The sequence below is a fragment of the Micromesistius poutassou genome (genome assembly GCF_964030765.1).
Source record: "Micromesistius poutassou genome assembly, chromosome: 15".
Taxonomy (NCBI): Eukaryota; Metazoa; Chordata; class Actinopteri; order Gadiformes; family Gadidae; genus Micromesistius; species Micromesistius poutassou.
Window position 1 is genome coordinate 1134635 of NC_140285.1, and position 25996 is coordinate 1160630.

A 25996-nucleotide genomic window follows, 5' to 3' on the forward strand; every position below is an offset into this window, starting at 1 on the left:
AAGACCCTCGATCCCACTTTCTTCCTCACAACGGACTTGAAAAAATCAAACCGATTTTTTTTTTGCAAAGTTTGACCCAGAACCGCCTAGCTCCAGCGTAGCTCCGACGGTCTAAAGGTTAGGAGGCAACGTGCACACCCGTCCTTCACTCGTTCTCCAGCCTACTTGGGGGGCCTTTAGAACAGAGAGACGTCTACGCTGACCCACATCCGGGGCCGCCGTGACGCCCCCGCTCCTGCCGTAACGCACGGAAAGTTTCTGCGTTTGGGTAAGTCTGTAGGTGTTGTGTAAGGTGCGACTGTTGCAGAACGATGACTCACGGAGTGAGGTATGACTCAGGAGGTTCGGCGACGGAGGCAGCGTGACGTTCTGCGGTACCGGTTCTTAATATACATCCACATGCCGGACACACACACGCGCACACACACACGCACTCGCTGTGTTTCGGGTCTGCTCTTGCCCTCCACTTTGTGATTGCAGATCAGGTCGGACTGCGGGCATAGAGGGTCTGAACCCACAACCTTTTGGCTGGGACTCAAAGACCCTTAAACACATTCTAACCAAAGGAAGGCTACCCTGACCCTGATTCATTCAGATTCTACAGAGGATCAGCGAGAATCAGTCCATCAGTTGATTTTGGACATGGCGGACATGAATTCAGAAGTGGAAGGGGAGGACGCCATTCCAATCGCTGCTGCGAGACTTGTTGCTTATCTGACCGAGAGCTGATGTGAATGATGGTTGCCGGGGGAGACGCTAGGGAGGGGCTTGTCAAACAGGCACTCATACCGCAGCGAGAGGGGCGTCCAGCTTAGACAGGGCTAACCCAGCTAACATCAGGGGGCCTGGCTTTAGCCCCCAGGCTAAAAACATAAGCTGAATATTTAGTATGTTGACGTGCTGAGTTGAGATTAAGCAGCCGATATAATTATCCCATCATGTTTTACATGTGAGCAAAGAGGTAGTGATCCGACTGGCTGTTGGTTCAGAAATTAATAAAAATCCAGGGTGACATTATTGCAACGGTAACCCAACGCAAAACCATTAGCATTTAAAATAGCCTGGCCCTAGCATCTTATGGTTTCATTACAAGGCAATGCATTCTGGGTATAAAAAAAAAGGGTGAAGCACTGATGTGATTACTTGTTATGGTAAGCGTTTTCTATTGTTCCCCAGAACCCAATTAAAGAACAAAGCCGTGCTTATTGAGAGGGGGTTTCAGCCCAGGAAAACCTATGGCCCAAAGGAAACACAATGCTAGCTGTGTGCTGCACTTTCCATTGTTAAAGGACCCGCCACAGAATACACACACACACACACACACACACACACACACACACACACACACACACACACACACACACACACACACACACACACACACACACACACACACACACACACACACACACACACACACACACACACACACACAAGCTTGTAGGTGAGAACAACTGGCAACACACACACACACACACACACACATACATACATACATACATACACAAAAGCATATAGGTGAGAACCAGTGGCAGCACACAAACACACACACACACACACACACACACACACACACTTTGAATAACATTGCGGGTGTGATTTGTGTGTTTGCACTTTTTTGAAATACCTTTGGGAAAATCTGCTTCTGGGTCACAGCAGGTAGGAAGGCAGGGAGCCGTGCAGGAATAAGGTTCTGCATTTGACTTTCAGATCCATTGTTTATATCCTCTGTGTATACAGGCACACATGCAGAGACCCCTAACCACCTGAACTCAGTTGATCCCGTTAATAATGCCTCGCCCTTTGATGTTCATAATCTTACGATGATAACTGGGAAACCATTCCATTTGTAATTTTGAATAAGTCCAACTGATTTGAACATTTATTTTTCCTCCAGTAAATCTGTGTATGTTTTTTTTATGTGTATCTGTGTATCTGTGTATGTCTTCCAATACACCCAAGATGTCAGGTCAATATCTGTCTAGATTAGAGTGAGTAACGATTAGGTGATCAGGTGATTGGGAGGTGAATATGACCGCGTGGCCTAATGGATAAGGCGTCTGACTTCGAATCAGAAGATTGAGGGTTCGAGTCCCTTCGTGGTCGCACTTTTGAATTTGCTCCTGGGGATCAATAAAGTATTCATCTGTCTATCTATCAGGTCTAGTGTGATCAGGGTTTTTTCTAATCTGTGCTCCAGCAGGACTTCTTTGTTCTAGCAGAATTTCTGGGGGGGTGGGGTGGGGTGGGGGGGAGGGGGACAGGGGCACAGAGATTGGGCGGGAAACCACAAGAGGCGTGGGGGCAGAGTAAGGCCTGGCTTCCTGTTTCATCACGGAGCGACTCCACCGCAGGAAACTCATTTGCACGAGTGGATGCGGCCGTCAGAAGGGGGTTCATAGAGTGTTCTTCTGCAGCGGCCAGTCTACACAACGTGTTGAAGTGAAACCTTTACTAGGCACTTTCATTTGACAGTTCACATCGCTGGCCGTGTTTGAGTCAGCCAATCGCGCGCTGACAGATCACCGCCTTCGGCCACGGGATTGGTCGTAACAAATCCGAAAGTGAACGACAGGGAAACGCCCCCCGATCATCCAACGCTGCGCTCGACTCTCATCAGACTTTAAGTTAATATCTGATGTCTGACATCAGACATCAGATATTAATCTGAAGTCTGATGTCAGACTGCGGAGGTCGGATTAGTTAGAGCCACGTTTTTTTTTTTCTTACTCTCAAAAAAGACTCCGGGTTCGGACCCCAGAGACCCCGGTACTGCCTAGCGACCTTCCCTGCTCGTTAATTACACCTGAAGCGATAACAATGCGCGTCGCCGTGGATACAAGGCGGATGACTAAGCGGAGGTGGACCGTCTGAGGACGTTCGCCTTCATCATCATCAATACGATCCCGCGACCTCGCGGGCCGGGCCGCCGTTGTCCCGCGTTACGGTGCGTCACGTTGAGGACCCGCCACGCGCCGGCCTCCACTGGCGTTGCACGCACGCACACACACACACACACACACACACACACACACACACACACACGCGGTGTCAACGGCGTGTCTTGGCAGCGGCCCGATCCACTTTGTATATTCAGGTCAGTGGATTCATCGAACGTAATGGTAGGGCAGTGAATTATGAATGAAGAGCCACTCAGAGCACCAGGCACAGCAGACGGCCCCCAAAAGGAAAAAGGATGGAAGATTATCTATCCACACTTCCTTGGAACTGAGGTGGATCAACGTGGGTGTGTGTGTGTGTGTGTGTGTGTGTCCGTGTCATGCATGCTAAAATCAATAATCAAATCCAGATTATGGTCTGGATTGGGTCGTAACAACGCAAAACCCCTTAAAAAAATATAATGGGATATTATTAAGCATGACATAATAGAAAGGGACCTTTGACGATCCATATTGAAACGACGGACGGATGCCTGCTGTTGAATGATTGGACAGCGGCTGTAGAATTGTTACCGTGTCGTAGGTTTGGCGGCTAACTCAATCCGGGACGAAAGCTGCCAGTGATTTGGGAGATCAAGTCATTGTTTTCTCGAGTTGTATTTGACCGAGCAGGCGACGACACACAACAGTGTGCGCGCATTGTGCGCTCACCGCACCCGGTGAAATACTTACTAGACGACGAGACGCAGCGAGTTCTGCTGCGGTGGCTTTAATGAAAGCAAGCGCGCGGCTCTGCTGAGAGCGGTGATGGAATATGACAGAGTGGTTTCATAAACGCCGTTGTTATCAGCACTGCATTTCACTGGCGGAAGGAATATGAACAATCTGTACGCGGGGTCCAGCGAACGATGGTTTAGCAGACGTGTATTGGGGAGGTGTAGTGGAGAGAACCCAAGGAACTCAGGGTTTACACACTCAGGCTATGTGGCTTTAAGACGGCCATCCTGAAGATTGTTATTCAGCTCGCCTTTGACTGCGAAGGAGTAAAAGTCGGTTTACGTTGAAGTCATTGAGTGAAGTATTCCCCGATGTGGATCAGGCCCTTTGAGACTGTACCTGGGATTAAGGGCTATACAAATCGAATTGAATTGAAGTAATGGGACGTATACTTTCCATTCGAGCTGGTTTGGTTTTGATTGTGGGGATTTAATCGCTTTAATGTTAATACGTTGGCTATCTTTTTTTCGAAACGCACAACCCCCACCTTTTCTCCTCCCACTGACATCACTTCCTGTGCGTGGATTATATAAGTATATGATATAAGTGCGTCTGCAGTGAACGGCAAGCCCTGACGGCCCTGATGCGAACCACAACTACAGCGCAGAAAGGAGGCCCGCACGTGATGTAATTACACCGGGAGCCATCGGACACGCACAGCGGTGCGCTTCAACACAGTGTCAACAACACAATTGGGAGAATCATACAGATGAACACTCGCAACGCAAACCATGCACATGTCGTCACGAATTGCATACGGCCTTGGAAGAGCACCCTGACGAAGAGGAGGGGAATGTCGCCGTGTAGGAGAAGGAACCGCACGTGGTTGATGTTTAGATGGATGACAGATAGATATTTTTATTGATCCCCAAGGGGAACTTCAGGGTTAGGGTTAGGGTTAAGACAGCTGTTGTAGGCGCAGTAATGACCGGGTTCATTAAGCTCGGTATTTACATCCGTTCTGAGGATCGTCTCGTCTCGTCGGAAAGCATCGTATCGACCGCGTTCATCCAAAACGTCCCGGGCTAGGAGGAAGTGACTGTTTCACGCAATCAATGAGGATATTTCAATGGACAATTTTTTCATTTTTATTTCATAAAGAATTCATTACATTTCGCACACAGAATGAGACGACCTTGGCGGTGGAATCATGCAGAAATCGCGGTCGCGCAACAAAAACTCAAAAACCTTAACAGACCGACAAAACCACCACGTCGAGGCTGCACAGAAGAACGGACGCCTGCCTGGACCTTCTGAAACCACGGCCCTCCCTCGGCCCTCGTCAGATAAGTGTCTCTGGTCCGCCCCCGGCGGTCCTCCCCGCCGGGCTCAAACGCCAGCCCCTCAGCCCGCTATCAGAAGCCAATTGAAGGCATATCTTCTCCCTTCCCCCAACCTCCTCATTCTGCACCCCTGGATCAGGGAGACGTGCCAGAGAGACGGTAGAGCTGAGCAGGGAACCAGGAGATGGAGGGCCCTCGTGATGGAGGAGGAGGAGGAGGAGGATAGAGGTGGAGGAGGAGGGGGGGGGAGGGAGGAGAAGAGGATAGAAGAGGTGGAGAATAGAGGTGGAGGAGGAGGGTGGAGGGAGAAGAAGAGGAGGATAGAAGAGGAGGGAGAAGAGGGGGAGGTGGATGAGGAGGATGAGAAGGAAGAAGAGGAGAAGGAAAGAGGGGGTGGAGGATGGGGAGGGGAGGACGAGGAGGAAGAGGAGGATGTTCTGGAGGTGGAGGAAGAGGAGGAGAAAGAGGGAAAGAGAGAGGAGGAGGCTGAGGAGGATGAAAGGTGAAGGAGGAGGCGGAAGAGGGGGGGGGGACAAAGATGAGGCGGAAGGAGGAGGGCTCCATCACCTCCACCTCCACCTCCACCTCCCTCTGTCTCGCGGGGCTACGAGGGCGGTGCAGAGGGGGTGGAGGAGGAGATGGAGGGGGAAACCATAAAACAAGAAGCAGAAGAGGAGGAGATGATGGAGAAAGGGGGGTGCTGGGGAAGAGAGGCAGAAAGACGGATGGAAGCTCTCTTGAAGAAGACAATGAGGAGTCTGATGAAGGTGGTGCCGGTAGGGTGGGGAGAGAGAAGAGAGGGGAGATATAAAAGACATGGAGATGGAGGGGGGAGGCACTGAGGTGTGTGTGTGCGTGTGTGTGTGTGTGTGTGTGTGTGTGTGTGTGTGTGTGTGTGTGTGTGTGTGTGTGTGTGTGTGTGTGTGTGTGTGTGTGTGTGGGGGGGGGCTGGGGTTGGGTGGGGGTGTTGTGCATAGATGGTAGGAGAAGGAATGAGGTAAGAGGAAGGGGGGCGGAGAGAGTTGGGGGTGGGGTCGGGTCTAACTCCGGCATAAAAGTAAATTCAAATGCATTATTCATGGATCTCTGTGTCAAAATATCATTTACGTGTGCGGTGTTGACTCATGGCTCGTAAAATGAGAAGGACATGAAAAGAGAGAGAAGGGAAGGTAGAAAATAAACAAGTCGGAGGGCTTCCATACTCATCTCGTGGCCTGAAAATAAATAAATAAATAAAAAACGACTCCGGCGAGTCCTTCGTCGAGTTATTAGATATCAATTATTTATTGCTCCCCCTGTTTACCGTTCTTTATGTGTGTAATAAGCTGCCATCTTGTCAGAGAGAGAGAGAAAGTATTCAATCCGGTCTTCAAAGTCACAGGGTTTGGGAGCGGACTTCAAATTAGAATTTTCCCAAACCGGATGCCGATGTGAAAGTGTCCCGATCGCATCGCGGTGGAAACCGAATTTATTTATTTATTGCTTACCTAAATAAGGACCGTGTCGACGGGCAGCAGTAACGACACCAGTTCCCCTCTAGGCCACAGCACCCCCTAGAGGGAACATCCGGTACTACTACATGGTTCTGTTATTCTCCCATGCAGTCCCATGGTGCTCACCAACAGTAAATTCCAATAATTGAACCACGGTCGACGCAAATGGGAATCTGCTGCTGTATAATGTTATAGTTGAAAGTAAAACTAATATAGCAAACTTCATATGAACGGAACCAGCCTGGCGAACAACAGGCAGGAAAGAGGCAAAAGAAATCCAAACACTAAACAAAGGATTAATGTAATATTCAATATAGCACAGAATACAGAGCGTCTTTTACTGAGCTGGGGGATACCGTATACCGGTACTGCCCATGTACTGCTCACCAACCTGATCCCCATATTTTCATATCAGGCCATCATTTGTATTTTCAATTTTTTTTTTTATTGGTGGTAAAAAAAGAGAGAAGATGAGATTGAGGCTCATATTCATATGGTTTCCATATTGCACCCCCCCCCCACCGCCCCCATGCTTTTCATCTCCTCCCCCGCCAAATCTGTGTGCAAGGAGGGGGTGGGGGGCGATGGCTGGTGGGGTGTAGGGTGTGTGTGTGTGTGTAGCATGTGTGTGTAGGGTGTGTATGGTGTGTGTGTAAGGTGTGTGTGTGTGTGTAGGGTTTGTGTGTGTGTGTGTGTGTGTGTAGGGTGTATGCGTAGGGTGTGTGTGTGTGTGTAGGGTGTATGCGTAGGGTGTGTGTGTGTAGGGTGTGTGTGTGTGTGTAGGGTGTATGTGTGTAGGGTGCGGCCACATATGACCTGCTCCACTTTTATTTTGATTTATCGGGCCGGTGGACGGCGGCGTCATCACGGAATCGCTTCATCTTCCCTCCTTTATTACAACACATTTGTTTTCATTTTGCTCCCCGGGACCGGGCTGAATGCATTACCGCCTCCCCAGGGGGCCCTCGGGGGCCCGCCCCCTCCGCCGGGGGAGACAATGGGATGACGGAGGGGTTCTCTCGGCCCGCTCCATCATTAGCAGCGTTAGGATTATTCCTGCGTGGTGAATATTACGGCGGTGTCGCCCCCCCCGCCGCCGCTGCCGCCGCCGCCGCCACTGCCGCCGCCATCGCTCACTCGATTAAAGAGCCGTGTTTGTTTTCCGTGCGGGTAGTTAATTGTCCGGGCGTTCGGCGGAGTCATCACTAAACAACACTCGGCTCTTTTAACGCCGGTAACGGTCGTAGACATTGACATTGACGCTTCCGGAAGTCAGAAGTCTGAGGTGTCTAGGCGGGGTTTGGGATTGGAAACCATGGAGACGGTTCCTTCCTGCACCGCTGCAACGATTCCAGGTACCGTCAGTGTCATGTCCGTCGACACCCTCACCTGATTTCGGCCCGCCTCCCTACTCCTTCAATAAAGGCCCCCCCGCCCCCCCGCGGTGACTGCTGCGGGGCCCCGGCCCCCCCTCTCCCCTTCCCACCCCACCCAGGAGCCCCTTCTCTTCTGTAATCTAGATGAGAGCACCTCGTCTCTGCTCCCTCTCCTGTGGTCGTTTGAGGATGCCTGGAGGGCTGAGGGCGGGGGTGGTGGGGGTGGGAGTGTGTCTGGATGGGGGGGGGGGGGGGGGGCGGTTGGGGGGGTATAGTAGGACACAAAATCAGATTGTGTCTCGGGGAAGACCACTAGGAGCAGGGAGGAACATTAAGGATGATATGGCAATTGAGTTTAGCATAGAGAGGTCAGAGGCAGGGTAATGCGGAGGGTAATGCATGATTAACTGGGGGAGATGCCGAGGGGCGGGGCTTAGAGGTCAGGGGGAGGGGCTGACCAGCAATATGGAGTGAAGGGGGGGCGAATTATGGTCATTCATCACAGAGCCTCATGAGCCAAGAGATGACTGCCGTCTCACTGCACAGAGACCGACTCTAATCCCATTCATATCTAGGCCTGATTTGTGTTTGTTCTTAATGTAATTATTTGATGTTGTTCATTGAACTGAGCTTGAAAGGCTGTATTTGTCTTCTTCTTAGCGTGTGTACATTACACAGGAAAAATAGTCTGCTCCTCAGAGCGCAGGTACATTTTCACTCAGCGTAGCATTGAGACCCATTTTGAGATGAAGACGTGAACGTTTTTTTACGGTGCAATTACAGCGGAGGGCCGGACCACACCGAAAAACATGCTAATGCGTCATTATTTCATCTGCAAATCCACTGTACTCTTCCCTTTTTCAGGACACCATTAAGTGGTGATCATATCGCCGGGCTATTGTTCCCCATCTTGTCCCAGCTGCGGGCTTCTCTCCTGTCACAACACAAAAGGCAGGTGGAGGCTGTGCGGAGCCCCGGTTGCCTCGTTACCGATAAGCATCTGCACAGCTCAATCAGCGGGAGTCTCCATTGTCTTAACCAGCCCCACATTGTCTTAATACATGTTCTTCTTCCCCCCCTCGCCGGCCGCCGCGCGTGGAAACATATCTTGCATTAAAACATTGCATTTCCATATTCACCGCCAACCAATCAGATCCCTGCACCCTGTCACCCCCCCGCCCCCCCCCCCCCCCCCCCCCCGGCGCGTTCATTCACCCATTCCCGTATTCACCACTCACAACAAGGAACAGATAGCGATCGCCGCCGCCGCCGCCGTTGTCTCAAGGACATGCAGCGAAATAATCAAACTGACCCAGCGGCGTGTGTGTGTGTGTGTGTGTGTGTGTGTGTGTGTGTGTGTGTGTGTGTGTGTGTGTGTGTGTGTGTGTGTGTGTGTGTGTGTGTGTGTGTGTGTGTGTGTGTGTGTGGAGGAAAAGACCCAGCTTCTCCATGATTGCGTTCCCAAGGGCAGCGGATCCCTCTCCCTTCCCCAGGGCAGAAGGAGAGGGCGATGAGGAGCGGCAGCAGCAGAGGAACAGAGCGGACGGGGAGGGTGCTGTTTAAGCCGTGGCAGCAGAACTGAGGAGTTGGGATAAGAGGCAGGGAGAATAAAGCAGAGGCTGTGTGGCGAGGCTGGTGTACAGCAGAGCAGGGGGGGGGGGGCCCAGCCTCTGACTTAAGGGGCGCCACTAAAGGTTCAGCGAGGCGTTTTCGCGGGCCACCTCATATGCAAAAGGTAAAAACTGTAGAAATATTCGTGCAGAGTAGGGATCGACCGATATGGATTTTTTTTTAGGGCCGATGCCGATACCGATCAGCCTTAGCCGATACCGATTTTCTTGAGCCGATATTTGGAGACCGTGCTGCTTTTGCTCCCTCAATTTACATCATAAAAATTACACAATGATGATAATAAATGTTACAAGTCTAAATTACAAAAAGGAACATTTATTGAACTGTCTAAAACATGCCAGGAAAAAAAATAAAAAACGGACAATGCAGATAGACGTAGAAAACAGAAATATAGGCCGATAATATCGGCCGGCCGACATATCGGTCAATCACTAGTGCAGAGGCAGTGACAGCGCCCCCTGCATACACAAGTGTTACTGCAGGAAAGGCCCTAGCCAGTGGGAGACTGTAGGGAAAGTCTCTGGAAAAACTCCAACGCTCCCGGGTGAAACCGACAAAATATTTTATCAGATGTGCCTTTTGTTTAGACGGCGACAGCGTTTTCGGGGCTTAAAAACGCAAAAAAATGAACCCACCCTCCAGAGTGGAAATCTTAAAAACGCTCCACCGTTGCGTTTCCGTCTAAAGGGTTAACAACGCAAAAGTGTGCTCTGAGCTGCTCACGCTGGCTCTCGTCCCGTACACGTGTACGTCACATCCATGCGCAGTACAGGCAAACCACAACAAACATGTCGGATTTCACACACTTTTGCGTCACCATATGCACGCAGATTTCCACCCAAAGAGGCTCGTCTAAACGCAGAATGAAAAGTGGGAACGCCACTTTTGCGGTTTGTGTTCAGATCGTTGTCGTGTAAAGCCAGCCTTAGCAAACACAAATTAACACAAAACATCAATGGAAAACATTACAACGGAAAATACATCATGGAACAAACAAACCGACACTACTTTTTTAATAATAACAAGCCATACTGTATTTACTGAACAATATTTATACTCATTTCCAGTTATCTTGATTATTTTATATATTGAATATACATTTCTCGAGTTAAAGAATAAACACAGTGTCTACCACCTGCTATGTGAACCACAGGATGAAGATAACCATACTTTTGGCTCTGCTCAGTTAACTCGTTTTTGGAAACTCACATGGAATTGTAAACAAACACTACATTTAAAAGTGTGGGGTGTGTTTGTCTGTGTGTGCTTGTACATACACATGTATGCAAGCAAGCATCAAAGCAAGCCACAGGCTGTGGCATGTAAAGCAGAGCTGATAAGTAAATGATGAAGCGAACCATATCTACGACTACAGACACTACAGACACATCTCAGCAGTACGAAAAGCCCTAAGCTAACATGGAGTGGACTGGGGAGCTGGCCGTATGCAAAGCAGAATAACAGCTTCACGGACATGTACATTGCATTGCCTTTCTCATTCCTGAGGGTAAAATTACTTCTCACTGCAGTCTGTATAATGGCCCACAGGACTCTCTCTCTGTTTGAGGTGTTGGTGAACTGTGAACTGCCAATCACAATACCGCCAAACAACATACATTTACATACTGACTTGTACAGCTTGGTCCACCTTTCTTTCAATGTAGGACTATGGCTAACTCATCTGAATGAATATATATATATATATATATATATATATATATATATATATATATATATATTCAATGTAGGACTATGGCTAACTCATCTGAATGAATATTATATATATATGACTATGGCTAACTCATCTGAATGAACATACATACATACATTCATACATATATAGTTGTTTTTCAAATATTATATAGGTTTAGATGAAGTAGTAACTAACTGTGTTTAACGTGATCTCTGGCCATTTACCAATTATAAAGAGGAAACGTGACCGTGAAAAAAGAGCAACCTCGTTGCTTATGAGGAGACAGCCATCTTGCGGCCATCGAGGGTATTACACCTAGGCTACATGTTTAGCCTAACGTTTCTCAAAGTGCATGATTTCAGCAAACACGTTGGGCTGAACGATTAATTGCATTTGCGATAATATCGCGATATGACAAAACGAGATTTTCTAACCGCAAAGGCTGCGATTTGATTGGTCACGTGACTTGCGAGTGAGCCGAGCGGAGCAAAGCAGTGCAGGCAGGGAGAGACGCTGCGCTTTAACCTGCTGCACAATGGCCTCAGGCTAGTCAGAAGAGCGCACAGCTGAAAGTTTGGTAGCCTACCAAAGAGGGGCGGCACATCAGTTGTGTGGAATTATTTTGGCTATAAAAAAAAGACGATGCTGCGCAACTGTCCCGCATTTCGATCACAGCCTCGTCGGCTTGAAAAAAAAACCACCTCAGTGCACCAAATCAGCCGGCCGAGACCTCGCTAAAGAGGTGGTCTCGGTTCGCTTGAGATGTGAAAGCGAACGCACCTCGGTCCGATCCAGGACCGAGGTGCATACGCCTCTTTGGACGTAACAGGCACCCGCTCAGCCGCGCGCATTATGGGAATTATTGTTAGCGGTAACAGCCAGGGACGTGCACAGGAGTTTTGAGGGGCAGGTGCCGGGCACTATTGCGATTGTTGAAGAACACTCAGAGGGCACTTTTTAATACGAGGCAAAAAGGGCAGGGGCTCAAGCACCCCTAAGGCCCTATGTGTGCACGTGCCTGGTAACAGCACATTGTCGGACCGTCGGGTGAAAATGAGTCGTGGCTCAACATGGAGAGGAGACGGAATGTCTATTGGATATTTGGCCAGACGCCCACATAGAACGTATGCTGGCAAACACACATAAAAATACCGATGCATTTAACACATTGAGCACCAGGATGAGGGAGAAGGAGTTCGAAAATAAATCTGATATTGTTTATTATGAAACAGATAGATTTATTGCTTGTGGTCGTTGAAAAATACATGATATGAGGACCTTGAAAAAATAATCGCATATTAAATCGCAATCGCAATATTGAGGGGAAAAAAAATCGCAATTAGATTATTTTCCAAAATCGTTCAGCCCTAAGTTATCCTTTATTTACCCCTTTGTTTGTTGGGGAAATTCTTTCTCTGCTTTTGGCCCATCTGGTGAACACCCGGAGCAGTGGGCAGCCGCAGTGCAGCGCCCGGGGAGCAGGTGAGGGTCTCAGGTGCCTTGCTCAAGGGCACACTATATATCAACACAACACTATATATCAACACAATATACCCTACATATACCATTACATCATCCATGATTGTTTTGCGATACAATGTACAGTACAATCGTAGGCTACAATATAGTACGATTGAGACGGCCATGTTTTCTATGCAATCATAGCCAAAGTAAGTAGCCTATTCAATTGATGAAAATAAATCAATTATAATTTTCTATTGAGCCGATCCATTAATAGATGCCAGCATATTATGCTGTGCAGTGGATATGTCTTGTCAGAGTGTACCAGATTGCCTGTGTGTGCTTTACCCATATCCCAATTACGTGACATTGAATCAGATAGACAGGGCGATCTCAGAGCCAAAAAGAGGCAGACAAAACCCCCATTTGAAATCCAATAACATGCAAAGCTGCAGTGTCATCGCTTGTGTGAACAAACAAAGAGGCTACGCTATATCTAGGAGCTATATCTTCCATGTCCTGCTGGCCTGTCTTCTGTCCTTCCCCGACTCCAGAACACAGAACGATGAGAGGATAAGGCACGGCTGGGAACTGCTTTGTCTCACTCTGTGGGCGGGATCCTATTGTGTAACTGTTTGTTGGTTGAATAGCGAGTGACGCAAACTTTTGGACACATTTTCAAACCGTGTTTGCTGGGAACTTTTCCGTGAACTTTACTTGGCCTATACTGCATTTCACCGAGTTTTGAAATGCAATAGGGCTTTTTTCAGTTTTAGCTCACGTCATTGGTCTGATTTACAGCTCTACTGATATGCTGCTGCCCTATTATTGACACATATATAAATACAATAATTGTATTTATATACAATGAGATTGAGATTCTAAATAAAACATCCCTAAAACAATTGTTTTAGGGATTTTTCTTTATTTATAATGTTGGTGGTGTGTTGAGAGAGAAAGAGGGAGATTACATGAATTATCCACAAGGATGTCAGGCTCACCTGTTCTGCATATGGGAGACACTTAGACAGAGAAAAGCCCTATGCCATTTAATGTGTCAAAACATTCATTCCAGGCTGTTATTGCCCCTACTGAGCAGGCCAAATAAGGTCCTCAAGTTACGCACAGAATTCAAAGGAAATAAAATCTGCCTACCTTCAGGGTTTGGTTAGTCCTATTTAGGACCCTGGACAGAACGCCAGCTGTAAAAGAAACAACAAAATAACCCGAGCACTAGTCATTGTGTAATCAGGAACAATTGGCAAAGATAACATCGGATCACATTTGAAATAAGGAGGACAGAGATGTGCGCACCTGACCACCCACCAACGTACCTCTGAACCAGGTCAGCAACAGCACTCACACAGTCCGAACTGGTGTAGGCCTACCGTGAAGTCGGCATGGTCCTCTCCTCTGGTCCGCTACCAGCCCAGACACCATGGGCCTGCCTGCACTAAACCTGCTCTCAGTGCATGACGGAAAGTCCTAACACACGTTTGAATTGAAGACACACTCTTGCGTAGCTTCGTAGTTTGATTAGGGCCATGATGGTTTGAGTTGAGGACTCCAAACATGGCCGCATGGTCTTTGCGCGTCTTCTTCGCTGCTGAATGCTGCCACCTCAGGTCGCCTGGTGCATCGCAGTCTTTATTCTGACCGCTGACAACGACGGCGTGAGGAGAAAGTCCTGAAAGTTGGCATCGATCCTGTGACCCTCAATGCCTCGAGCATAGGTCCTAATTTCGGCAGGCTTGAACTTGAACATGCTGACACACTTGCAAATAAATCATTTTTTGTACTAATACTATAATCGTATGCGAATATCTGAACATCTACAGTCTATAACGTTTAGATTAGGTGACTTATATTTTTTATTTTTTTATTTTTTTATTTTGTATTACCCTTCGATTTTTGGGGATATGAACGTACGGGCACAGGGACCCAGCGGCCCCGGTGCTGCTCTCAATGCATGCTGCATAGGGTCAGACCTACACGTTCCCACTGCCCAGTGGGAGCTGTACTGGTCGTGTTGAAACGTGTAACATGAAGATGAAGTCATCCGTGCTCAGTGTGTTGACTATTGTAATGTGTGCATTTTTTAGCACGGAATCAACTGTCGCCACAGAAAGGAATAAAAATGTGACAGGTAAGTTTTGGCTGGCTGTTCTTTTTTTTTTTTTTTTACATATATTTTTCGTTGTTTGTTGTTTAACTGGTAAATGTAGGCACGCAATTAATGTAACAATAGCATACTTTAAGCATACTTAGGCATACATAAAGTATGCCTTAGCTGTGTAGTTAAATTAAAAGCTTGCCTATATTTAACAGTTTTCACGCCTACATTTTGCTCAGTTACACAGGCCCACATGCACGAAGGCATAAAAGGCAGGTGAACTATGTCAACTGTACTCTAGGACTTCATGGGAGTGTATGTTGGACATACACGGGGACTCGACTCGTTTGACAAGTCGCCGTGCCGAGGATTCCTACTAACGCTAACCCTCTCTGTCTCCCTGCCAGTCGCTTCTCCCAAACAGGGTCAATGCCCGCGGGCGCTGCCAGACGAGGAGCCGTCAGTAAGGGGCTGCACACGTGACCAGGACTGTCCCGGGGAGCACAAGTGTTGCGTGTTTGATTGCGGGGCCGTTTGCGTGGCGCCCGCTTTCAGTAAGATATCTAGTCGGCGTGCACGGATTATCCTCTTTTTTTTTTTTTTTTTTTAAGGAAAGAAACGTTAATGTCCAACATAACATTCACTCCAATGAAGTCCTGGAGAACAGCTGACCTAGTTCTCCCGCCGTGTGTGTGGGCCGTGTGTTAAAACTGTTTCTTCTGAAGGGAAGCCCGGAGTTTGCCCCCCCAGGCGGTGGGGGGTCGGCATGTGTGCTGAGTTCTGCTCTGAGGACAGCGACTGCCCCCACCATGAGAAATGCTGCTCCAATGGATGTGGACATCAGTGCACGGCCCCGTACACAGGTTGGATACACACACGCGCGCACACACACACACACACACACACACACACACACACACACACACACACACACACACACACACACACACACACACACACACAGGTACACACACATATATAGGCCTACATATACACATATACGCACACACACACACACACACACACACACACCTTCCTTTGGGCCTGTCTCTCTTACAATTTTTTTCAGTCAATGGTGCTATAAATTAAGTTGACCATTTATTTATTTCATTATTTATTAATTTATATTATGATTATATTATAATAATTATTAAAAAAGTATTATTATTATTAATACTACTACTACTACCACATAATGCTGTGACGTACACAGAGATTTATAAAGTACTAGAGACCCAGACTTAAGTAAAAGTACAAGTACCGTATCAAAAAAGTGACTTGAGTAGTAGTAGAAGTGTTCCTAAAACACCCCACTTAAGTGGAAGTACTAAAGTATTTAAAATGTTTTGTACTTAAGTGTTGCAAGTAGTTTATTTAAAAAATGTACTACTGCCGCTGTAAACGATGTGAACCAAACGCGGCCTCACAGTGTGACTCTCCCCGGCCCTCAGTGAAGCCTGGGCGTTGCCTGGCACCCCAGGCCACCAACATGTGCGCCGAGTTCTGCTACCAAGACGGCCAGTGTCCCGGGGAGCAGAAGTGTTGCCAGACAACGTGCGGCCACGCCTGCAGCGAGCCCTGCTGATTGGACGAGCAGCGATGACGTGTCAGCGCTGTTCAGTTGATGTTTTCCAGTGGCTGAGGACGAGCGACGAAGAAAGTTTTTTAATTATTGTGTTATTGGGAAGGGAAGATGGAATAAATCTTGGATACCACGTATGGGTTGATGTTCTTTATTTACCAACTTTAGCTTTATTCAGCGTACCCCTAAACTCGGGGCTTGGTATAGTCCGAATGGAGGGAACTATTGAAAATACTAACCGCCATATGCTAAATATTCACACCACACGCTCAAAATAAACTTTAAAGGTGTAATTGACCAAGCAACGTTTTTAAGTATTATTGATGATCTAAAAGTGTTTTAATGAGAAGTTAGATTTAGGAGAGTTATGTAAATCTAACTCAGTCTGTGTGTTATTGATTTCTAAATATGTTGACCTAAAGACGCCTAATAGCCTACTGTTTGTATGGATGCACAAATTAAAATATCCTATATAAGACTTAACACACTGACACGCTTTCAATATTTGTAGCCTATGTGAATGCTTATTTAACATGCATCTTAGGCCCCGTCCACACGGGCGAAAACCTTTTCCCCTCCGTTTTCCTTTGAAACGTTTCAGGAATATCTCCGTAAAGACGGTCTCATTTTGGAAACGCATTAAGCTGTAGTACATATTCAAGGCCATTGTGTGGCGCTGGTTCTCCACAAAAAAAAGTGGCGCGCATCAAGCCTGCGCGCTGTATAAACATACAGTCTAGGTGGAAAAAGCAGTTGTTGAACCTTTTAGATTGAGCAGAAATACTTTTTAATTTACAGTTAGAAATTAAATTTACCAATGGGCTGTATTTGTATGGAGGTAGATTTGTGTCTTTATTATGCAATCAAACAGAATAGGTTTGAGAGCAAAACTTTCCACACTGCAATCAAAAAATAGATTTGAGAGCAAAACTATCGACACTGCAATCAAAAAATGTTTTATTGCAAGTAAAATAAATGTGATTTAAAATGTATTAATGGGAATCCAATAGTTTTGTTTGCAAATCCAAAAGTTTTGTTTGCGAATCCAAAAGTTTTGTTTGCGAATCCAAAAGTTTTGCTTGCGAATCCAAAAGTTTTGCTTGTGAATCCAAAAGTTTTGCTTGCTGTTGAGCTGAATCTCGTGGGCAGGACCTACGCCGAAAGATGTAAGACACGTCTCTATTGGTCTCGATCGGAGTGACAGCTTGGCAACTCCGCTCCCGAGTCCTGCTCGGTCTCATCATGGACTTCAAAACTCCCTCTCTCGTTACTAACTGTGGATGTTGCCAAGCTGTCACTCCAATCAAGACTGGCCAATAGAGACGTGTCTTACATCTTTCGGCGTAGGTCCCGCCCACGAGATTCAGCTCAACAGCAAGCAAAACTTTTGGATTCACAAGCAAAACTTTTGGATTTACAAACAAAACTTTTGGATTCCCATTAATACATTTTTAATCACATTTATTTTAGTTGCAATAAAACATTTTTTGATTGCAGTGTCGATAGTTTTGCTCTCAAATCTATTTTTTGATTGCAGTGTGGAAAGTTTTGCTCTCAAACCTATTCTGTTTGATTGCATAATAAAGACACAAATCTACCTCCATATATTTGAAGCTACAAGAATAATACAAATAAAACAATAATTAATTTTTTTTTCAATGCAACTCTAACGTCGCCCAGCTGGTGGTGGTGGTGGGGGGGGGGGCGGTGACGTCATCGTTTGCGTTTCAGGCGTCCACACGAATCCGAACTCGAAAACATAGGTCCGTTTTTATCTTATCCACCCTCGGAGGTGGTTTCAGAAAAATTCGCTTTCGCTAGGACCCAGCAGCCACGCCGCTCTCAATGCCTTTGAAGACCTAGACCTATAAATGCTTCTGCTGCGCAGTGGAATCTTTATTGGTTGGGTTGCAACTTTAAAGCATTGACCTAGACATGAAAATGAATTTCTCTCTATTGAGCGTGTTGGTCTTACTCTGTGCGTTTTATTCAGAAACAACCGTTGATGCACGACCTAAATCAAGTAAGTTTGTTGGCTGTTTTTTAATGAATTCATAGTGTATCTATTTTACAATGTTGTAGGGTTTTGTATTATTCCGGATTGGGGACGCCTATAGCTCAACCCATGATTGCAGAAAAGTTTTCGAATGTGTCGACATTTGTATCTCCGGTACGCAGGTCTCAAAAAAGTTTGGTGCCGAAAATTCATGGTCAGATTTAAACAATCAGCACGTGGATTAAATAAGTGGTTAGATTAAAAATGATAAAACTATGACTTTATTTTTCGTAGAAAATATAGGCCATTGCCCTCGCCTAAAGCCGGGTGTGTTTGGGTTGTGTGTCGAATCATGTTCTGGAGACGGAGACTGCTCTCCTGATGAGAAATGCTGCTCTAATGGATGTGGTCATGAGTGCACTTTCACGAACACAGGTTGGATACACACACACACACACACACACACACACACACACACACACACACACACACACACACACACACACACACACACACACACACACACACACACACACACACACACACACACGCACACACACACACAGCGTCTCTCCTTTTATGTCACCCTCTGTTACATATTCTGTATTTAATGATATATTAAATGTAAATAAAGCTTAAGTGGATGCATTTAAAAATTCCAAGACTTCATTTTTCTTTCAAATGTAGAAAAACCCGGCTGTTGCCCTCACCTAAAGCCGGGTGTGGTTGGGCCGTGTGTCGAATTATGTTCTGGAGACGGAGACTGCCCTAACGATGAGAAATGCTGCTTTAATGGATGTGGTCATGAGTGCAAATCCACGAACACAGGTTGGATACACACGCACACGCACACACACAGCGTCTCTCCTTTTCTGTCGCTCTCTGTTACATATTCTGTATTTAATGATATATTGAATGTAATAAGCTTAAGTGGATGCATTTAAAAATTCAAAGACTTCATTTTTCTTTCAAATGTAGAAAAACCCGGCCGTTGCCCTTATTACATCGAGACATATTACTCATCTTACTCAGAGTCAGATGAATGTTATGTGGACTGTGATGAAGACGATGACTGCCCTAACGATCAGAAATGCTGCTCCACTTATTGTGGAGCAGTCTGTAGTCGTCCAGACTTCGATTTTATTGGATGACTCCCGCGAGGAAGTCCATGGTGATTGGGCGAGCAGGGAGGACCTCTGGTTGGTCGGCCTCGACGCCCCCACGTATGAAGGTGTGGAGGAGCAGTAACGGACAAGAAGAGGATGAAATCAAAGGATCGCAGTCAAATCACAACACAGGGTCGTTGGCCCAATATTAGAGAACGGCGTTGGACATTAGACCAAAACCCTGAAATGCTGCAAAATGTCCTGTATTTACTCAATTTAATCAAGACTTTGTTTCTGTTTTCTTCTGTCATTAATTAAAGTAATACCCAGTTTGTTTCCCCATGTCAGCTGTGTTCCTGTGGGGCCTTAGCAGTAAAAAACAAAACACACGACACATGAATTCCAATCTATGCCAGTCACACTTTCTTGTTCTACTTCCTAATTCGTATTGCCTCGAGTGCATTAGTAGCTGTAGTCCAATTCATCTCCCTCAGGGCGTCGAATGTAGAGAAGGTGGATCATGTTACACATGACGACAATGTGAACCCACAAATACACAAAGGGACAGCCACAAAGTAGGCCTATTACGATACAGTAGGCCTACTATAACAGGTGTGTGTGTGTGTGTGTGTGTGTGTGTGTGTGTGTGTGTGTGTGTGTGTGTGTGTGTGTGTGTGTGTGTGTGTGTGTGTGTTTACTCACCCATTGTCATATGAATATATGTGTGCCCTTTAACATTTGATTCTGAACAAATAAATATGACCACCCTACGGAGACTGGTCAGAATATGATCTAGTAAGCATGTTGCAGTCTTGCAAAAGTGACCCGAATGCATGAAAAAAAGCTTTTGGAGATGGAAAAGCACATGCGTTAATTCATGCACGTTAAATTGGTAGATCCCGTAATACGAGTGTTTCTAAAATGTCAAACATGCTCCACTCATTCAAATTCGGATTTACTTAAAATCTATCGAGTTGTTTTCAATAGGTGTATAAAAGCTACAATAAATGCCAGGTTTTTTCTACAGTTTGTACATTTTCACCCATCACACGTTTTAATCACAAGGACTCCAAGGCCTCAGGAGTAGAACAGCCCTCTGATTGGCCCGTAGCAGGCGTGACCTCAAAGACGATTCGCTCTCAAAAGAGGAAACCAAACAACGCTAAAACAACAACAACAAGTGAAGCCTGGGCGTTGCCTGGCGCCCCAGGCCACCAACATGTGCGCCGAGTTCTGCTACCAAGACGGCCAGTGTCCCGGGGAGCAGAAGTGTTGCCAGACAACGTGCGGCCACGCCTGCAGCGAGCCCTGCTGATTGGACGAGCAGCGATGACGTGTCAGCGCTGTTCAGTTGATGTTTTCCAGTGGTTGAGGACGAGCGACGAAGAAAGTTTTTTAATTATTGTGTTATTGGGAAGGGAAGATGGAATAAATCTTGCATACCACGTATGGGTTGATGTTCTTTATTTACCAACTTTAGCTTTATTCAGCGTACCCCTAAACTCGGGGCTTGGTATAGTCCGAATGGAGGGAACTATTGAAAATACTAACCGCCATATGCTAAATATTCACACCACACGCTCAAAATAAACTTTAAAGGTGTAATTGACCAAGCAACGTTTTTAAGTATTATTGATGATCTAAAAGTGTTTTAATGAGAAGTTAGATTTAGGAGAGTTATGTAAATCTAACTCAGTCTGTGTGTTATTGATTTCTAAATATGTTGACCTAAAGACGCCTAATAGCCTACTGTTTGTAATGGATGCACAAATTAAAATATCCTATATAAGACTTAACACACTGACACGCTTTCAATATTTGTAGCCTATGTGAATGCTTATTTAACATGCATCTTAGGCCCCGTCCACACGGGCGAAAACCTTTTCCCCTCCGTTTTCCTTTGAAACGTTTCAGGAATATCTCCGTAAAGACGGTCTCATTTTGGAAACGCATTAAGCTGTAGTACATATTCGAGGCCATTGTGTGGCGCTGGCTCTCCACAAAAAAAGTGGAGCGCATCAGGCCTGCGCGCATCATAACACCCTTGACCCACCAATGAGTTGATCGCTTTTTAAGTGCAATGTCCCTGTTTGGCCACAAGGGGGCGACGCTGAGCCGTGTTTACCGTCTGCGATCCCACTCCGCTGTCAGTGAAACCGACTAGCTCGTCTCCGTAGGACGCTTTGACTTTAATCCTACCGTCGTTTCGTGGCATGACGCTCCTCCGTCATCGATCACTTCCTGTAACCCCCTCCCCCCTGCCAGGCTACATCCACTACCAGCCCTCCAAGGACCTAGGGAATTTCGGATCTCTTGGAACGGCTCACTAACAAGAGCCGGTTCTTTCGGCTCCCAAACGGCTCTTCATACCGCTTACTGTATACCTTTTATAATGGTGCCATGCCGTAATTCTGACGCTCATTTTGACACGTGCGTGCGTGTTGACCTGTGTTCTCACACTGATCAAAATGCACCCAAATGCTGCTTATTTTCCTTGTCTCATTCATCTTACTCACACGCTCGCACTCGTCTCTCTCCTCTTTTCCTCCGGTCAGTCACAGGCAACGTGTATTGCGCATCGAAATCCCCCGCCCCTCGCTGCTTGTTCTCGTGATTGGTTGCTGGCTGCCATGCATGCGCCGTGACACGCATAGCACGCGTACAATGAATACATGTAGCACCCGTAGCGCGGGAGAACAAAAAAGACAACGGCTCGCGTTCGGGAGCCGACTCCCATCGTTCACTTAAAAGAGCCGGCTCTTTGAGCCGACTCGTTCGCGAACGACCCATCACTACAAGGACCGCGAGAGGCCCCACCTGCTGGAGATGCTCCTGCAGCTGCCGCCCAACTCCGTCACCGAGGTCACGGTGGAGTTCGAGAGGGCCCTGCTCGAGTGGACGACGGAGTACACCCCCGACCCCAACCACGGCTTCTACGTCGGGTAGGTGTCGTCCGAGGGGACGTCCCCCGTTCTCAAAGTCAAAGTCTTCTGCAGCGCGGCCGTTGTGACGATTTGGTTCAGCGAATTAAAGGATTCGGGGGGGTTGGTTCAGAGTAGTGATGGCTCGTTCGCGAACGAATCAGTTCGAACAAACAACTCTTTGACATGAACGAACCGACCTGATTCCCCGTTTCAGTTCGTCTCGTTCGTATCGTTCATTCGCCGAGACTCAGCTAAAAGGAACTTAGTTAATGTTGTGTTGATTGATGACCGTTTGCACCATTGCACGATCGTGATTCGTTTGAGAACGAGAACGAGGGAGGAGCCGAGTCTGACCGACTCGGCTGAGAACGTGCATTCGCGATTCGTTTGAACGAGAACGAGGGAGGAGCCGAGTCTGACCGACTCAGGAGCTGTGTTCGAAATCGTTTCCCTATTACCTCACTCACTATTCCCTATATAGTGTTTATGATATAGTGAACTATATAGGGAACTAACAAACGAGAATTCGGACACTGCTGAACATTTCTGAACGTCATTTGTGTCAGTAAATGCGCCCGCATTGCATTGTGGTATATGGGAGTAACATGTAGGGAACATCGTATGATCACTCAAATTTTGGGTATTTTATAGTGAATGAAATTAACCACTGAGAATTCGAACAGCACTACAAAATGGCAGCGTGGTCGCCATGGACACCAACAGCACCCTGGACCGCCCGCTCTTCAGCAGCTTGTGAGCACCGGCTTGTTTCCACGTCAACGACGACGCCGCCGCCGCCGCCGTACCACGCTGCGATTCCACCTGCCCGTTCCATAACCAAACATCACATTTACGTTTCGCATTCAGGGCGTTTAGCAGACGCTTTCATCCAGAGCGACTTACAATAAGTACACTTGTCATAAGGAGTGACACAATATATCGCTGTCGGTACAGTAAAGATGTTCATAGAACCAAGTGCCAAGCACCAACAGTCACTAGGTCAACCCATTCCCCGTACACAGCAGTGATAGCTAGCTAACGCTACACAATTTAGTACTATGAATGAACACAACATCCAGTAAGTGCGTACATTAAGTGCCAGGACGTACAACGTACAATAGTGGGAGGGGGGGGGGGCTATGCAGAGTCCAGGTGAACTCTGAACAGGTGAGCTTTGAGTCTTTTACCCACCGTGACGCCGTCCCCCTTGTGGTCTCTGCCGGTACAGCTTCCCCTGCAAGGAGGAGGCCAGCTACTTCATGCGCGTCTACACGGAGCCGCTGCTGGTCAACCTGCCCACGCCCGACTTCAGCATGCCCTACAACGTCATCTGCCTCACCTGCACCGTGGTCGCCGTGGGTTACGGCTCCCTGTACAACCTGCTGACCCGCACCTTCCAGGTGGAGGAGCCCAGCCCGGGGCTGGCCAAGCGCATCGCTAACGTCATCCGCCGGTTCAGAGGGGTGCCGCCGCTATGATGAAGTGACAGGACGTGACATCGCGGCGGGCGGCGGGACGGTTTAGCTCGCTCGCTCGTTCGAACCGACGGGAAAGTCTACTGTTCAGGGAGAGGGGGGGGGGGGCGGGGGTGAGATGGTTGTGTTTTTTTTACGCTGTCAGAGAACTGTTGTTTTGCGTTTGTTTTTGAACCAGGGACAGTTGAGTTTCTTTTAGGATTCAGATTCTTTTGCTGCTAATGGATTTTTTTTGTGTGTTCTAACGGATGAACGGACGGTGGATCGGTCTCTAGAGGAAGAAGAGGAAGAAGCAGCGTTCTCCGTCGCTCTGCTGCAGTGAAGACTTGGGTTGTTTTGTTTTAGCGTTGTTTGGTTTCCTCTTTTGAGAGCGAATCGTCTTTGAGGTCACGCCTGCTACGGGCCAATCAGAGGGCTGTTCTACTCCTGAGGCCTTGGAGTCCTTGTGATTAAAACGTGTGATGGGTGAAAATGTACAAACTGTAAAAAAAAAAACTGGCATTTATTGTAGCTTATATACACCTATTGAAAATAACTTGATAGATTTTAATTTAAAACGAATTTGAATGAGTGGAGCATGTTTGACATTTTAGAAACACTCGTATTACGGGATCTACCAATTTAACGTGCATGAATTAACGCATGTGCTTTTCCATCTCCAAAAGCTTTTTTTCATGCATTCGGGTCACTTTTGCAAGACTGCAACATGCTTACTAGATCATATTCTGACCGGTCTCCGTAGGGTGGTCATATTTATTTGTTCAGAATCAAATGTTAAAGGGCACAAATCTATTCGTATGACAATGGGTGAGTATTCTCCATTAATCTTCTCCACTTACAACTATTTATTACTACATTTTGGGGTCAATGAGAAAGAATTCTTTTGAATAATTCTGAAAATAAAGGTTTATTTAAAAACATTCTTGTCAAAGTGTTTATAATGCCACACACACACACACACCTGTTATAGTAGGCCTACTGTATCGTAATAGGCCTACTTTGTGGCTGTCCCTTTGTGTATTTGTGGGTTCACATTGTCGTTGTGTGTAACATGATCCACCTTCTCTACATTCGACGCCCTGAGGGAGATGAATTGGACTACAGCTACTAATGCACTCGAGGCAATACGAATTAGGAAGTAGAACTGAACAAGAAAGTGTGAATGGCATAGATTGGAATTCATGTGTTGTGGGTTGTGTGTTTTTGTTTTTTTACTGCTAAGACCCCACAGGAACACAGCTGACATACACAAAAAAACCTGGGTATAACTTTAATTAATGAAGAAGAAACAAAGAGAAGAAAACAGAAACAAAGTCTTGATTAAATTGAGTAAATACAGGACATTTTGCAGCATTTCAGGGTTTTGGTCTAATGTCCAAAGACGTTCTCTAATATTGGGCCAACGACCCTGTGTTGTGATTTGACTACGATCCTTTGATTTCATCCTCTTCTTGTCCGTTACTGCTCCTCCACACCTTCATACGTGGGGGTGTCGAGGCCGACCAACCAGAGGTCCTCCCTGCTCGCCCAATCACCATGGCAGACTGCAGACATGTCCACATCCATTGAAGCAGCATTTATCATCGTTAGGGCAGTCTCCGTCTCCAGAACATGATTCGACACATGTCCCAACCACATCCTTCGGTAGGCGAGGGCAACAGCCGGGTTTTTCTACATTTGAAAGAAAAATTAAGTCTTGGAATTTTTAAATGCATCCACTTAAGCTTTATTTACATTTAATATATCATTAAATACAGAATATGTAACAGAGAGTGACAGAAAAGGAGCGACGCTGTGTGTGCGTGTGCGTGTGTGTGTGTGTATCCAACCTGTGTTCGTGGAAGTGCACTCACGACCACATCCATTAGAGCAGCATTTCTCATCAGGAGGGCAGTCTCCGTCTCCAGAACATAATTCGACACACGCCCCAACCATACCCGGCTTTAGGCGAGGGCAAAAGTCGGGTTTTTCTACATTTGAAAGAAAAATAAAGTCAAAGTTTTACCATTTTTAATCTAACCACTTAATTAATCCACGTGCTGATTGTTTAAATCTGACCATGAATTTTCGGCACCAAACTTTTGAGACCTGCTTACCGGGGATACAAATGTCGACACATTCGAAAACTTTTAATCATGGGTTGAGCTATAGGCGTCCCCAATCAGGAATAATACAAAACCCTACA

At 46.7% G+C, this 25996-nt stretch overlaps 2 protein-coding genes, 1 non-coding gene and 1 pseudogene across 4 annotated transcripts; all 4 read left to right on the forward strand.

Annotated features, from left to right (window-relative positions):
- Window positions 1-2033: 2033 nt before the first annotated feature.
- On the forward strand, window positions 2034-2106 carry AC3HAE_030169 (transfer RNA arginine (anticodon UCG)). The gene has a single exon. It is a non-coding gene; the product is annotated as a tRNA-Arg (tRNA).
- Window positions 2107-14569: 12463 nt separating this feature from the next.
- Window positions 14570-16443, forward strand: LOC311359453 (annotated as a pseudogene). The gene is made up of 4 exons (XR_014684187.1): window positions 14570-14761; window positions 15136-15282; window positions 15454-15591; window positions 16180-16443. The product of XR_014684187.1 is annotated as an uncharacterized misc_RNA (transcript).
- Window positions 16444-18129: 1686 nt separating this feature from the next.
- LOC311359683 (uncharacterized protein) lies at window positions 18130-20824 on the forward strand. The gene is made up of 5 exons (XM_084479740.1): window positions 18130-18333; window positions 18601-18741; window positions 18994-19134; window positions 19285-19447; window positions 20559-20824. Exons 1-5 carry the CDS (start codon window positions 18246-18248, stop codon window positions 20725-20727), a joined length of 702 nt encoding a protein of 233 aa, XP_084335866.1. The 5' UTR covers window positions 18130-18245; the 3' UTR covers window positions 20728-20824.
- Window positions 20825-21492: 668 nt separating this feature from the next.
- Window positions 21493-23839, forward strand: LOC311359684 (GPI transamidase component PIG-T-like; the record flags this gene model as incomplete). Its single annotated transcript, XM_084479741.1, has 4 exons — window positions 21493-21558; window positions 22212-22354; window positions 23036-23089; window positions 23565-23839. 4 exons carry the CDS (start codon window positions 21493-21495, stop codon window positions 23812-23814), a joined length of 513 nt encoding a protein of 170 aa, XP_084335867.1. The 3' UTR covers window positions 23815-23839.
- Between the last annotated feature and the right edge of the window lie 2157 nt (window positions 23840-25996).